The sequence below is a fragment of the Sycon ciliatum genome, chromosome 10 (genome assembly GCF_964019385.1).
Source record: "Sycon ciliatum chromosome 10, ocSycCili1.1, whole genome shotgun sequence".
Taxonomy (NCBI): Eukaryota; Metazoa; Porifera; class Calcarea; order Leucosolenida; family Sycettidae; genus Sycon; species Sycon ciliatum.
This window is the reverse complement of record NC_088652.1, coordinates 10,320,583-10,336,630: the sequence shown is the minus strand read 5'-3', so window position 1 is coordinate 10,336,630 and position 16,048 is coordinate 10,320,583. Positions and strand designations below refer to the sequence as shown.

Genomic DNA, 16,048 nt, shown 5'->3' with positions numbered 1-16,048 from the left:
TTAGGCATAGCCTGGCTGCGCCATCATCGGCTGCGCTGGCTGCATGGCCGGCTGCACGGCGACGGGCTGCATCTGGGGCTGGGTGGTGACGACCGTCAGGGTGCTCTGTCCGCCTCCCTTGTTCATCTGGATGTACTTCACTTCGCGAGCTTCCTGGCACATAGCACACGCCTGGCAGCAGCCCACCGTGCAATAGTCGTCGCAGATGCTTCCCTGGATATTATTCTCAGAGCGTATCTTCACCCGAAGCATCATCTGACCGTAGGGCCATGGGATACAGCATGCCACACAGCAGCCGTTCTCTCCGAGCTGCGACGCCGTCTGGAAGAGCAGGCACAATGGACAGAAGCAACCCAGCAGGCAGACGGTGATATCGTTGAAGCAGTCGAACAGGCCCGTCGACCAGTTCCTCATACCACCACCGCCTCCCATGGTCTGCACAACAGTCGTCATCTTGGTGTTTATGTCCTCACACTGCACACAACGCCGCTACGAAACAGGAGAAAGGAGAAGCAGTCCTTGCACGCGGCCAAACAACAAGCTTTCTCAGCTACAGTGTACGCCTTCGCTCTTGTGCACTCCTTCGCCTGTTTCTGGGGCCGTTGGCGCGTCGCACCCCGCAGCTAGCTATGCTGCGCGGCCACCAGGGCCGCATGCGCGCGCTCCGACAACGACAGACGTCGACATGTCGACGCTCCGCCAGGCTAGGCACTTATTCAAGTCAAGATCCGAGAAACATTCCGATCCTAGTCGGACCTAGATGAGTAGATCCCTGCTTCGAACTAACTAACTACTTCATGCTGGTGAAAAAAACCTTTTACATGTATAATTCAGAAATTAAACTTTAATAACACGAGTCACACTCACAGAGCTAGAGTACCACGCGTCTGGTTTGTTGGACTAGTACAATATTACCGTATTATCTCTAATTATAAGCACAGTCTCCAATATAATAAGCACAGTCTCCAATAATAGAACACCTTGGGGCGGCATTCAAAAAATAAAGTGCTCGGTCTCCATTATAAGCACACTGTGTAAATTCATTATCTGTACCGGCGAAAAAACCCTGAAATGTGTGTGTCATACATGAATTTGGCATGGCAACATGCCTCTGAAATGAGGTTGAAATAATAATGGAACAGTCTCCAATAAAGGAACGTCTCCATTAATAGCACGGGGTGGAGGTACATTGAAAAAATAAAGGACCGTGCTTATATTAGAGATCATACGGTAGTAACGATTGCCACCTCAACAGTTACAAAAAAACAGACGCGTGGCACATGGTAGATCTACTCTGTGACTCATGTGTTACTGCTCTGCTTCTGCATTGAGCACTCTATATCTATCGGAGACGGAGGACGCAGCACGTGGGGAACTAAAGTGCTGGCAACTGAAATCCGACCCCCTTGGCGGCGCGGCGCGCAGCCAAGGTGGTCGGATTTCAGTTGCCAGCATTGTACATGTACATGTACATAATAATACATGTACATAATAATACATGTACATAATAATATTATACATGTACATTGTACATTGTACATGTCCATAATATTATACAATCATGTACATAATATTATACATGTACATAATTATATTATACATGTACATTGTACATTGTACATAATTATGTAAATAATCGACGCAGAGACAACAATTTTATAATAGCTATAAAGAGAACAAATTCTGCTGTCATCGCCACACTACAACAAAGTCATGAAGGTTTACCAAAATCATGTTCATGTTCAGTACTTACCTCATCCATATTTGCCCGTGCCAGCGACACCACAGACTCAGCCCCAGCACTGCCGATGACAGATGCAGGTGGCGGTTCTGGGGGAGGCAACGGCAACGATGGCGACGGGGGCATCACCTCGTCACAGCGTCCACTTTGGTCTTGAGCTGGATGTTGTTGTGGTGTACTCTCTTGTGTTGTTATCGTGCATTGTGTTATAGTGACAATGTGCACATTATCCATCTCCACGGCTCTCGATACGGGTAATGGAGGCACTATTGCCGTCGACGGCAATTGTGCTAACGATGGCTGTGATCGAGGGTTCTTAGGTGGCCTGCCGCGTTTGGGTCGCAGTGCCCGTGCCGAGCCAGTCAGCATGTGCAGTGGGACGTGCTGCTTGATACGTGCGTTCAGATGTTGAAGAGTCCTACCAACATACCGACTACCGCATTGTCGGCACTCAAATTGGTATACCAATTTAGATGCGAGTTGGGTTGGTAGGACATCCTTCCTCACCGTGAACGCACGTACAGTTGTGAAAACGGGTACAAAATGTACCGCGCAGTACGTTTGTTGTACAATTTTGCTATAACAACATCCAGCTCAAGACCAAAGTGGACGCTGTGACGAGGTGATGCCCCCATCTCCATCGTTGCCGTTGCCTCCCCCAGAACCGCCACCTGCATCTGTCATCGGCAGTGCTGGGGCTGAGTCTGTGGTGTCGCTGGCAAGGGCAACTATGGATGAGGTAAGCACTGAACATGAACAAGAAGAAAGAAGGCTGAAGGAAACGGAATTCAACAGAGAAAACAACACGATTTACATTCAAAGACCAAGACGATCAACGGCTAATTATTCAATGAATTATTACAGTACTGGATGTCAAGCACCGGCGAAGACACTGGGAACAGAAGATTTAGCAACAACAGGAACAACAACAATGACAACAACAACAATGGTAACAAAATTACCATCAAGATCAAAGGAGGAGTCAACGAACAGAGGTTCAGCAACGTGAAGCGAGCCTAGGACCGATCGGTGTTGATGAGGAGAATGACACGGAGGACGACACTGAGGACGAGTTGGAAGATGAGACGGGGGACGAGGTTGCGGTTGGTGGAGAGGAGGAATCGGATGGTGATTGTGATCGTAAGAAGTCTGCCGTTTTTCTTCATCTGTTGTCTCACCCTAAGTGTCTGCAGGTGTATGATGATTTTAGTTTTTCTGTTCTTTGTCGTGCACGGTACGCTAGTCAGTTGAAAGTACTTGAGGCTGTTTGTATTCGTTTGCATAAGCCTGATCTTTGTAAGCAGAAGAAGCATGTAGTTGCGTTAAGATTGTTTTCGTAGGTGCACAGCATGATTGTTTGTCTCACTACACAGTTCTAGCGTTGCAATTAGTTCCTCACCCCTGTTGCACTTAGCTCTCACTTTACTTCTATTGTCTCACCTTCCCTCATTCTATTTTAGCACTTCGTTTTGTTCTCGTAACACATTATTGAATGTACATGTATTATAAATTATTGATTTAGCATGCATGGTTATGTAGTATTCCTGCTTTACAGTTTACACATGACTAGTAGTACATGTATTTTGCATGACTCTTATTGTTTAGAAGCATACAGTACTTCCTACATTTACGATTGTTCTTCCATGATCCTTGCATGGCGCCACTACACACTGGAGAGTAGCTAGACCAACACTAACTATCAGTAGTCTTCATTGTTTCCAAAATACAATACTTGTGCCGCTATGCTTCATTTAAGTTCTGAAACGTTCGTTGACTGACTGTGGGTAGTTGCCTCCTTGCCTTAGACCACGCACACTACAGTTACTCTTCAGTCACGGCTTTCCACTGATGATTGTGACAAGAAAATCGATTTTGGTAAACCTTCATGACTTTGTTGTAGTGTGGCGATGACAGCAGAATTTGTTCTCTTTATAGCTATTGTACATAATTATATATGTACTTGAAAACACCGCCATTCCGGCAACAGGCTCTCAGCTGCACCAAATAAATAACTTTGCCAATATTTCGCCCATTGGGCATCATCAGGGCATTGAGGAAGGGGAGGCCAAATTACGAAATATAAAGACGAATAATGCAGGCAGATGTTCTAGAACTAACACATCGTGGTGACACAATTGGCAAGGCCAGCAAACTAAACAATCATCACTTGTAAGGTGACAAATTCTTCAAATTCTTGAAAATCTTCAAAGTCTTCCTACTTTCTGCCCTTCCACCAGGCAAAGATTCTCGGCAGGGAGGCTTCGCTACCATCAAGGAAACTGCTTGAAGCTATCGAGATAAGGAAGCGCAAAACAGCAGTCAATTGCGATGACGGCTGGCGCCTAATTGACTGATTGGATGTCACCGGATCGTCACTGGAATCGACACCCATCTCCTCGAACTACCACTGGACTTTACCACCTGACACAGCACATACACATACTTTGCACATACACCGCTGTCATATACATGTACATAGATCGCCTTTAGCATTCCCACACTTGAAAGTGTTCTTGTATGTGCTGTGATGGTCTTACTTGTCTTCATTATTCTGTTTAGGTCACCTTACAGGTGATGATTGTAAACTTTAGTGTTAGTGTTAGGTTTCTTGCCAAATTCTGTCTGTGTGTATGTGTGAGTTTTCTCATCTTTCGTTTTGTTTAGGTCACCTTACAAGTGATGATTGTTTAGTTTGCAGGCCTTGCCAATTGTGTCACCACGATGTGTTAGTTCTAGAACATCTGCCTGCATTATTCGTCTTTATATTTCGTAATTTGGCCTCCTCTTCCTCAATGCCCTGATGATGCCCAATGGGCGAAATATTGGCAAAGTTATTTATTTGGTGCAGCTGAGAGCCTGTTGCCGGAATGGCGGTGTTTTCAAGTGCAAGGAATACGCTGCAATGGAGTTTGGGAATTCTGAAGAAATAATTATACATGTACATAATTATACATGTACACGATTTGATATAACCTAACACTGGTTAAAAACCAGTATTAGATAAACCTTGTTATGCATGTACATGTAGTTCACGTTAGATTGACAGCATCAAACAAGGTGGAGGACACTGTGTTCGGAAACAGTGACCTTACTACAACCTTCCGCGGTTGGCAGAGCCCCGGTCCCTGCGGACCATTTGAACCATAAATTATTATGGGTATCGCACCCGGTTCTGACCCTCATTATGCTAGGGGGTTAGGAGAATTTTCTATGCTCACTCCTACCAAGTAGTTCCTTTGAAAAGGTCAAGAAATTTCCTCTTCGAGGTAGTTGTCTGTGAAGAGACAAGATGTCTTCCACAGTTGGACATCTCCACGTTCACCCCAGGATTAACTCCACTTGATACGAGTTGACACCGGAGGTAAGACGTCATCCAAGCTCGTTTTTTCTTTAAATTTGTGAGTGTATGCACGTAACTAACAAAACTGCATGATCAAATTGAGGGGTTACTTGTAGTTGTTTAGGTTTGCAGATGAAATTCAAGTTTTTTTGACAGTTCAAGTTTACGTGACAACATCAACAACATACGAGTTATTTCCAAGCGGTACTGATGAAGGTAACCAATGTGTAGCAAAATTGAAGCAGTTGCTCTGGTTTGTAGATGAAATTCAAGTTTTCTTGACCAGTACTAGTTTGCGTGGCAGCATCAACAGGAGGCAGGTTAACGAGTGGAGGTTAGCCCTTTCCCAAAGGTAGCCCTTTCCCAAAGGTGCTCTTTTAATTCGCACTTACTGACTTAGTGCTTTTCGCGTCCTCAAAATATGCTGAAAAAGTGCTCTTTTTTCAGTGAAAACAGGCAAAAAGTGCTCTTTTTCAGTGAAGCATAGCCATGATACATGTACATGTACATGTACATGTACATGTTCAGATATGAACCCAAGCTGAGAAATGAATACACACTTTTCCATTTATGGGTCCACGAAAGGCAAAACCGGAAGTAAAGTTCAAAAAACCCACTTTTTACAGCATTGTGTACCGGGTACAAGTTTCACCAACTAACTTTAACTACTTGTTGTTGACCCCAAAAAAGCGGCGTGCGAAGGCCCATCGATGCACTCGGCCGGAAACTGTGATCGCATGCATGAGCAAACAGATTTGAGCACTTTTTCAGCTAAAAAGCTCAACAAGGGCCATATTCACCAAAAACGCAATAAAGGGCGAAAGAAACGGGCTTTTCCAAAAGGGGCGAAAAAGGGCGAGCACCTTTGGGTTGCCCTTTCCCAATGGTTCTCGCCCTTTTTTCGCCCTTTTTCGCCCCTTTTGGAAAAGCCCATTTCTTTCGCCCTTTATTGCGTTTTCTGTTGAATATCGCCCTTTTTGAGCTTTTTAGCTGAAAAAGTGCTAAAATCTGTTTGCTCAGATCATGCATGCGATCACAGTTTCCAAATGCTCGATCGATGGACCTTGGCACGCCGCTTTTTCGGGGGCAACAAGTTGGTGAAGCTTGTAAAAAGTGGGTTTTTCGAACTTTATTTCCTGTTTTGCCTTTCGTGGACCCATAAATGTAAGAGAGCGTATTCGTTTCTCAGCTTGGGTTCATATCTGAACATGTATCATGGCTATGCTTCCCTGAAAAAAGAGCACTTTTGCCTGTTTTCACAGAAAAAAGATCACTTTTCAGCATATTTTGAGGGACGCGAAAAGCACTAAGTGCGAATTAAAAGAGCACCTCTGGGAAAGGGCTAGTGGAGGTAACCAACGTGTTCCGACGTGGTGAAGGCCTACCCATGGCCACATCGGGACATCACCAACCCCGTCTACAGAGAGCACCTTCTCGCGACAGTGTCATGGTGATGACAAAAAAACTGTTGACAGTTGACGAGCTGAGAGAAGGACGCCATGGGCAGAAGTTGGAAGAAAAAAGAAAAAGAAGTCTTTATACAAGTTAAAGGGGAAGTTAAGGCAAAAATTAAAATTTCACCAGTTGTAGTCTTCGGGGTGCTGAGTCGAATGGTCTTGGTCCGAGAAAGCTGAGACGCTCCCTTCCTACTTGAACCCCAATCGAACTCGCGCACTTCCACCGAAACTGGGTGACTGCGCCCTACGAGATGGGGAATTGTATGCAAAATGTCACTAAAAGCGCCATTTCGTTCATATAAAAGCACGGATGACCGCAATTGGCCCATATGTTGTAGTCTTTTGGACGCTGAGTCGACTGGTTTTGGTCCGAAAAGGCTGCGATGCAGCGTTCGCCCCTAATTCCCAATCGAACATGGTTGAACAAGCGGTCACGTGCTCCTGCGTACACCAGTCACCTGGTCACCGTGCCTGCAGGGTACAACTTACAGCCTGTTTTGACCTTTTTTGGGTGCAGTCCTGTCACTCGAGTTGAACCTTGGTGTGAAAGTTGTCGCCTGCTGGCGTGGTGACCAGGTGATTTTGGCACCCAGAGCACGTGACCGCTTCTTCAACCATGTTCGATTGGGAATAAAGGAGGAACGCTGCATCGCAGCCTTTTCGGACCAAAACCAGTCGACTCAGCGTCCAAAAGACTACAACATATGGGCCAATCGCGGTCATCCGTGCTTTTATAAGAACGAAATGGCGCTTTTAATGACATTTTGCATACAAATCCCCATCTCGTAGGGCGCAGTCACCCAGTTTCGGTGGAAGTGCGCGAGTTCGATTGGGATTCAAGTAGGAAGGGAGCGTCTCAGCTTTCTCGGACCAAGACCATTCGACTCAGCACCCCGAAGACTACAACTGGTGAAATTTTAATTTTTGCCTTAACTTCCCCTTTAAAGAAAAGAGCGAAGAAAACCAGACGACATCAGGAGGAGTCTCCTAACCCCCTAGCATAATGAGGGTCAGAACCGGGTGCGATACCTATAATAATTTATGGTTCAAATGGTCCGCAGGGACCGGGGCTCTGCCAACCGCGGAAGGTTGTAGTAAGGTCACTGTTTCCGAACACAGTGTCCTCCACCTTGTTTCATGCTGTCAATCTAACAATTGCGTGAACTATAACAAGGTTTATCTAATACCGTATTTTCCGGGGTATAAGCCGCACCGGGGTATAAGCCGCACCCCCCTTTTTGAGGCAAAATATTGACTAAAAATTGGTATTCGGAGTATAAGCCGCACCCACAAACCAAGATTTTTCACACTCATTGACAAATGGCCTTTCTACAAATTTATTATGGTTATGGAGCTAAATACCATGTTAGATCAGATTATGAAGACAACTAATTACTTAGTGTTAGTGCACCACAGGTTGCTGCAGAGATGTTGGTGTATTGCTGTGTTGACTACAGATCACTCCATGTCATCTGCACTATCTTCAGTCTCGCTGCCACTGATGCACTAAAACTAGTAAAAGTACCGGGATAGCAACACAGGCGCGAAGCTGAGTCGAATGACATGTCACATGACGTCAGCATGCATACTGATGTATGCTAAGCATTCATTCGCGCAAGCATATTCAGTGTATAAGCCGCAGGGGCGATTTTGGTCCGATTTTTAGCGAAAAAAAAGTGTGGCTTATACCCCGGAAAATACGGTACTGGTTTTTAACCAGTGTTAGGTTATAATAATTATGTACAATCATGTACATAATTGTACATGACAGAACTCCAGTGTACGAAGGAGATATGTCCATCGACCACGCAGTCCGTGTGTGAGGGCGGCATACGCCGCATGAGGTTCGGTGGTGGCAATCTCGGACAGTCGCATAAGCTCCTGCTTCAAGTCTTGAACTTTCCCAGCTGTATAGCCAGCGATGAAATCCGGTGTCCCTATAGCGGCACCCAGGTAGCGTGCTCCGTCCGTGACCACTTCAATGCCTATACTTAATAAGGTTGGCGGCTATAAATGTACACGTAGTAATATGCCGGCTATAGTGATCAATTTCTCAAATTCATTTTCATTTGCCATAACTAAGTATACACAGTTATCGCGTATAGCAATAATCGTCTATAGTATACAGTAATGCGTCGCATAGTGATCAAATCTCATATTTCAAAAGACCTTTATTACATTATTTTTGCATCGGTTGTCGTGATTGATGTAAAAACAAGTGGTGTCAGAGAAGAACGGGTGTTACTTCTTTGTAAAGACCTTTTCTTATGTTCTTCCATAGCCATTTCTAGGCTAAGCCTTCGCCGTCATTTTATTGGGTCGTCGTCCCGTTTGAATGTGCGAAGTGAAATAAAAACCAACCAACCAACAACCTTTTCCAGTGTTGTTTGGTGAGTTCTGCTCGTACAAGTTGCCAAACATGCCTCCATCGTGAGGAAATGCTTATGTTGCGTGTCAGGAGCTGTAGCCAGCTATGCAGTGCGCATGCGCACGGCGCGCTGAGTCATTTGACACCCCACTCGCATACATTGCATGCAGTATCGGTCATAGCAATAATATCGCTTATAGTGATAAAATGCTCAAAAACCAAACACCAACGCTAGTGTACATGTAGGCGATGCCAAGAGTACATTACACCCGTTATGCAGAGCTCACTGACTTGTCAGTGTGAGCACTCTGGCAAGGTACGTTCGGGCCTGGTTTAAATCTGGCTTTGGAAAATTTATTTTTCATTGCTACCAGGTTCGGCCTCATTTCCTCTGTGCTGCGCTGACGAGTCCACAACGGACGAAACAGTTCTGCCCGCATATTGGGTAACACCCGGGGTTATGTACTCTTGCCGATACTGACTCTACTCTACTGAACATGTAGTAAGGCCTTTAGGCCTTTAAGACCAGGGTCAGAGAAGTCAGAGAAATCCAACCTCATGAATAAAACCAGCGCCGTGCGCTAGGCTCTGTGCACTCTAACTCTAACGTGGCGCTACCGTATACACGAGGTTGGATTTCTTTGGCCAGCACTGTAGACAGTGTAGTACATGTACTTCGGGCACTGCACTGGGAGGACTTCACAAGGTTTTTTATATATTTTTTTATTTTTATTTTTTTACTAAGGCCACAGCTAGCTTCCAATCATGACATGCAAAGCAGCGGTGCAGCATCGCAGGCATGAATCGTGGACGTGGTGACGGGGCCTGATGTGCTCTGCCGACCTAGGGTCTCGGCTTCACTGCACAGCAAACGCGTCGAAAGAAAACAGGGGCTAATAATTATCGGGAGATGGGGGGGGGGGAGAAGAAGAGAAGGAGAGAAGGAGAGAGAGAGAGAGAGAGAGAGAGAGAGGGAGAGAGAGAAAGTAAAATGCCATGTAAATCTACAGCTTCCGGTAGTTGTCTGGAGCCTGGAGGCCCAGTGCATCCACGGGAACGAAGGCTAGTGCCGCGTTGCCTGGACTGTTTTTAGGACCTGCAGGCAGGAGAATCCATCGCCAGTGGTCCAGTGGTCTGGTAGGTCAGCCATACTCCACTTGCTCTGGCGCTTCTCGGCCTTCTCTCTCCCCCCCCCCCCCCCCCCCCCCCGGGCCCCCTCCGCTCTCCCTGTCCACCCTGCCACCCCTGTTACTCACTCGACTCCTTTGTCAGATCCTTTTTCATTCGTAATAATCTGCAGCCTCAACAACCACTCAGTTTGTTTCTATTTTCACTTCACCAGATACACAGGCATTTCTACCTTCTCGTCTAACCACACGGCTAGTGATATGAAAACACAAGTTCTCAAGTGTGACAGGCCTTCTCGCTTGCGACATTGTGTTCGTTTCAATGCAGTTGTATCTCGACTCCGCCGTACCGCTGATGTTTAAGACGTGGTATACGCTACATGCGCTATGTGCGGTTTGCTGTGTGCGCTGTAGTTGTATGTTGTATGTGTATGCTTTTCTCATACACGCTGTCATTTTCATGCTATAACTACCTGGTGGTTTTAGTCTTAGTTATTAGTACAGTCCATTCATTGGAAACTGGCACCCTAACTTTTTGGTGTCTCTCTCACATAGTTGTAGATATCGTGAAAACAACAGTACATCCTGCATTGTGTGACCCGTGCAATCACTCCTTGCCACATTTGAGGCCAGAAAGTCCAAGAACAGGGAAATAGAAATTCAGCCAGGTTTTACAAAATTAGGACAGGTATGCCATGGCAAAATGTATGGAGAAGCAGATCCCAAACCCAGATTTTTGAGATTTAAAGTGGGTTTTGATCCTCAATTCGACCCAAATCCGACTTTCAAAAGCCAGCGGGCCAGTTTCCGATGAATGAACTTTGTAGTCGATCGAAGTGAAATATACTGTTAAAGAGTAAATAGTCGTCCTCGTGCCGTGTGGTCGTTCGATCCTGACACTTTAGAGAAGCAGAGGGTTCACAAGAGCTAGACTCTCAATAAAAGATGAAGAAAATAATTATTAGCACACGAAGAGACGAAGCCAGTTGCAAATCTGATGAGTTCTTTTGTACCATTACTTCTCAAATCAGTACATGGTGATAATTTGATGAAGCACAACAACGTCAATTCAGTACACAGCATTTTGGGGGGAACAATTGCGATGAAACGTACACAGGCTGAATGATAGTGTGAGTTGTGTCAACAAGTACAAGAACTACCTGTACACGCACAATAACAGGGAGATGGGAAGTCAAAATAGCACTAGCTTCCTAACAAACACCTTTTGTCTACAAAGCTCAGGCTGTAGCTTGGCAATGGAAACAGCCTCTAGCACATCTAGGTTCAACTGCAAGATTCACGCGCGGGCACGCAGCAAATACCACCTACTGTCGTGGACATGGAAATCCAGTCGAATGACCGGGGCTGGCGCTCTCGCTGCGTACCGAACGTTGCATGCAGTGCACCTGGCTTGGGTACGACTCCCTGGTGTAGATCAACCGTATGCTTACTTGCGGCTGCATGGCCAGCGTCCTGGCGCCACTAGACGTGCGACCGGATTTCCATGTCCACGACAGTACGTTGTAGATGCGCTAGAGGCTGTTTCCATTGCTAAAAAACCTCGAAAATAGACAGACGCCGAAAATGTGTTGACTTACGGCAGTAAAAAAAGCAAGCATTGCATGGCACTCACTGACTGTCTCTCTAGCGATTAAACAAAATAGAAAAGGGTACACTCAAACACTCATGTCCAGAGAGTAGAGACACTCTCCTACATGGTGAATGAATACTCCCTCATAGCCAATCTACAACTGATTCCTTGAAACAAAACCATGCAGCTCTGACTCCGGAACACACGATAAATATTCGTGGAATTTCCGGTTTCGTCTTCGCTCAGCTGATTGAGTGTTCCACGCATCGAGATCAGAAAATGAAAAAGAACCGAGCTAGCGACATAGTGTTATCTCCTACCCGTCTGTGCTCCTCGGTTGATGCAATCTGGCTTGGTGTTGGCACGGCAGGCTCTTCTAGCGCCTGAGGCATCTGTGCTTTCAGCTGCAGCAACGTCAGCGTAAACACAGTACACACACACATAGTCATAGGGCACCCAGTTATGCTAAAGTTGTAACCATTCAAACCGCAGTATAAAAAAAAAAATAAAAAAACATGGAAATGCTGGGCACAAGTCATGCGATCGAGTCCACCAACTAAACCAGATTTTGAACAGTCACAGACAGACTTTCATGCCGTGGAATGTCTCAGTACTCCTTGTCAGTTTTGTGCTAGATTGTGCACGTCTGACAGTTCAAAATCTGGTTTAGTCGGTGGACTCGATCGCGTGACTTGTGCCCACAATTTCCATGTTGAAAAGAAAAAGAAAAAAAGCAATGGATAAAATGGGTTGTGAGCAACCCCGGGTCACACTCAACAGCCTTATGCGTTGTGTACATGAGGCGTTTCAACCCGGGTCAGATTTCAACCCCTCATGTACACAAAATGAATGGCGCGTTTACATGACGCATTGCGCTTGACCCGGGTTGATTTCAACCCTCCCCCCAGGGGGAGGGTTGAAATCAACCCGGGTCGAAGAAATCGTACAAACGTACTTCTGTGCGTATCTCGCGCCCGGTTTGAATAGCAGTGCACAGGCAAATTTCGCGCGAAAATATTCACGTGATCATGCAGGACTCTAGAAGTGGACTTTTGGCAGCATATCAGTATTTGACCCGGGTCAACTGCCTTCATGTAAACGCTCACCTTTTTTGTCTATCGTACAGACTTTCAACCCGGTTAGTTTTAACAGATTCCAAATACAACATTCCATATCCAATGAAGAACCGAGAATCTAAATCAAGTGCGCTGTTCCATTTAGGACTGCGGCTGAACACAATCTGCTTGACGGGACATAGCATACACTGATACAGACAAAACATGTTGTTCAACTTACTTTATCGATCTAGTTGCTGGAGAAGAGACAAGGAAAGTGGCAGAAGCAGAACATGACAGGCTTTCTCATGCGGAGTGATACGTGCTGGAGCAGATACCTGCAGTTGGCAAACACACGCATGCACACACGCACACGCACGCACGCACACCCATGGTGCAAGTTCACATAGATTAACCCCAGCAGTCAGTGGTGGTACATCAATGTTCTCTGGCCAGTATACAGACAAGTTCCAAACACTATGATCTGGTCCTCCATATCATTATAATTGCTGAAATAGATTGTAGCCATATGCTTGCCTTGTCACGATCAACCAAGTCTAGTATGCCGTCTTGTTTGGCCCGGAATACCCACTACAAACAGGAAAATACAATAACACCCTACGCCAACCTTTTGGCTAGTATTGCCTCGCAGAATCACCATGTTTCCGTAGCGGAATTCATTAGAAAATCGCGGGAGCCCCTATGCCGTTCAAGTCATCATAAAACCTCTTCAACTACTTTCTGATCACAGTCAACAAAATTTCAGGATGAGGAGCGAGCATCGGATTTGGGAAATCTCGCATTTCAATTCCAAGCAAAACACATCAAGACGATCTGTTTTCGGGTTGAAATTTAAAACTACTTGAATTGCGTCTTTTGAAGTACACTGTAGTAAAAACTGCTTCTTTTCAAATGCGAGCAATCATAGAATGTTGTCCTCCGAAAAGGGAGTTCAAAAGATTCGTACCTGATGGGTGGTTGTAGCAGATGTTCTTGATGGATGGCTAGACATCGACACAGCGTGACCCGCATTCAATGAAGAGATTTGTCGGGAGGTGTGTGTGTGTGTGTGTGCTGGTGAGTTAGTGTTGTTGTCAGTTGTTGTTCAAGTCGTTGGTGTGTATCACTGAGCTGGTCTGCCAGTGCTTCGACTCTGCGGTTTGTGGCAGTTTGTTCATTTCGAACAGCGGACACTTGTTGTTGAGTAGCAGTAAGTTGTTGTTGTTGTGTTGTGGCTTGGTTGTGAGCAATGGCAGCCAGATGTTCAGTCAGTCGCAGGGTTGCAGTTCTCTGTTCATCTTGAAAGGTGGATACCTGGTCATGTGTTTCAGTCAGTTGCTGTTCTGTTGCAGTCAGTTGTTGTTGTGTTGTCGTCTGGTTGTTGGTAATGGCCATTGTAAGCTGTTCCTCTAGTGTATCACTGCGTGTTGAGAGTGCTGTGATGGACGTAGCTTGCTGGGTTAGCTGTTCAGAGATAGAGCGCAGTCGATGTGCAATAGCTGGTGGTACATTGGAATTATGAGGCTGTAGCGATCACACACACGCACACACACGCACACACACGCACACACACACACACACACACACACACACACACACACACACACACACACACGCCACACACACACACGCCACACACACAGGGCATAGGCAGCACAGCAACACCACACATAGCATACCGGTACAATCGTCCACACAGGGAAATGCACACATGCATGTACAACAAGACAAATCGTACAGGAAGTTTGCAGCTCGCCTAAGCCTTCCTGAAAGGCTCTTACAACGTTACTTGCTGTATAGTCAAACCCAGTCAGGGTCACGTCGAAAGTGAACCAGACTTTGAGCCTGGTTCACGTTCGACCCGGTGCAATGGTCCGTGGCCGAAGGGGCGACGGGATCCGACGAGACGCTCATGACGCCGATTGATGGCGCCTACTGTGAACACCAGGAACGGGAACGCAACCATGCTACCGTGCGTATCGGGAAGCGACGGACGAGTTGAATTCGTTTTACTGTTCATGCCGCACGCGAGGATGTAACAGAACAAACCGGCTGAATTTCGAACAGGTGACGGTGTCATGCGCCAATGCTCGCAACTGTAGCTTTGAAATTTTCTGCATTTCAAACACTATGCTTCCCATGATAACTGCTGGGCGCGTTTGATTACACACTTTTCGTGCTGTTCTAGAATTGATTATGGTGGGTGCACCATTCGATTACACAAATTCCGTTGATTCCGTCAATTCTGATGAGAGGGTAGAATTGCTAATTCTCCCGCCAGAGATGACGCACTCGACGTACACGTCATGCTAGGTCCACATGCGCGCGAGGATGTACGGGATCTCATGTGATCCCCTTGTACGATTCAAGTTTTACGTGTAGTCGTTCATTTATTTGCCACAATCCGTTCATTCTGTTCATTCGAGAATTGTAAAACATGCATCCAGAAAGTGTAATCGAAAGCACCCATCGAGTGGCTCACGCGGCTGAGTTGAATCTTAGCAAGCTAGGATGTCATGCTATGTGTTGTATTTGGGGTGGTCTTGGGATGTAAGAAATACTTCAATGTCCAGCAATGTCAAACCACTTACCGACGAAAGACTGGTGAATATCTGTAACACTCGCTTCATTTCCCCGTGTACTTCCTCTGCAATGGGTCGCTCGCTGGGTTCATTGCAGTGGCAGCGAAGAATGAGGGGCTTCAATGGGTGCTCGTCCGGCAGTCGTTGCAGATATTCAGCACGTGGTCTGGTCTCTAGTAGCCACCTGCATCGTCTCCCGTCCATTGCGGGCATTGGCCTGCCGAACGACAGCTGAGGGTGCGCTGAGGAGGTCAATCCCCTGCATAACTCCCGCCAAAACAGCTAGCTAGCAGTGTAACTCCAAGCGAAAACACATCCAGAGGACGATCATACTCCGGTTGCTCTACCAAAGCCTCTGGCGGCATAAATAACAGAGGTCCTGGACAGCGAGTCATGGCCATTCTGGATGCTTGCGCGTGCTGCTGTTGTTGCTGAGGGGAGCCCTAACGTAGACCTACGAGTACGAACGAATAATTACTTACTTCTCCACACCGAAATCGCACACTTTTGCGACGCCGTTCTTGAAGGATCATACGTTCGCGGTATTCTCCATCGAGACCTGGCACCGACGAGTCAGTGCGAGGTCTCGTTGTAAAATACCGCGAACGTACAGGTATCGGATACCGGCTTAGCTAGCCGACTTATCACAGAGGTAGCCAGTCAATTACAAACCATCCTCAAGGCCCTCGCCTACTTCAGCTCTTCCAGCGTCGAAGTCAGCAACTCCAAAAATGCAGCGACCTCTTGATCAAATGAGCGGACTTTTCGTTCTCTATTCTGAACACCA

The 16,048-nt window shown here is 46.3% G+C and overlaps 1 protein-coding gene and 1 long non-coding RNA gene across 2 annotated transcripts; both read right to left on the bottom strand.

The window, feature by feature from the left end:
* On the bottom strand, positions 1-1,975 carry LOC135826633 (PLAC8-like protein 1). The gene is made up of 2 exons (XM_065339236.1): positions 1,754-1,975; positions 1-489 (listed from the first exon to the last, which is right to left on the bottom strand). Exons 1-2 carry the CDS (start codon positions 1,973-1,975, stop codon positions 1-3), a joined length of 711 nt encoding a protein of 236 aa, XP_065195308.1.
* A 9,625-nt stretch (positions 1,976-11,600) lies between these two features.
* On the bottom strand, positions 11,601-16,048 carry LOC135826204 (uncharacterized). The gene is made up of 4 exons (XR_010555229.1): positions 15,271-16,048; positions 13,647-14,203; positions 12,921-13,017; positions 11,601-12,028 (listed from the first exon to the last, which is right to left on the bottom strand). It is a non-coding gene; the product is annotated as an uncharacterized LOC135826204 (long non-coding RNA).

What these genes read in the sequence shown, in the direction of transcription:
- LOC135826633 (XM_065339236.1), bottom strand. Translation starts at nt 1,975, where the DNA reads ATGGATAATGTGCACATTGTCACTATAACACAATGCACGATAACAACA. An exon ending in CACGGGCAAATATGGATGAG is followed by an intron (nt 490 to 1,753) that starts GTAAGTACTGAA and finishes CCTGTTTCGTAG; the next exon opens with CGGCGTTGTGTGCAGTGTGA.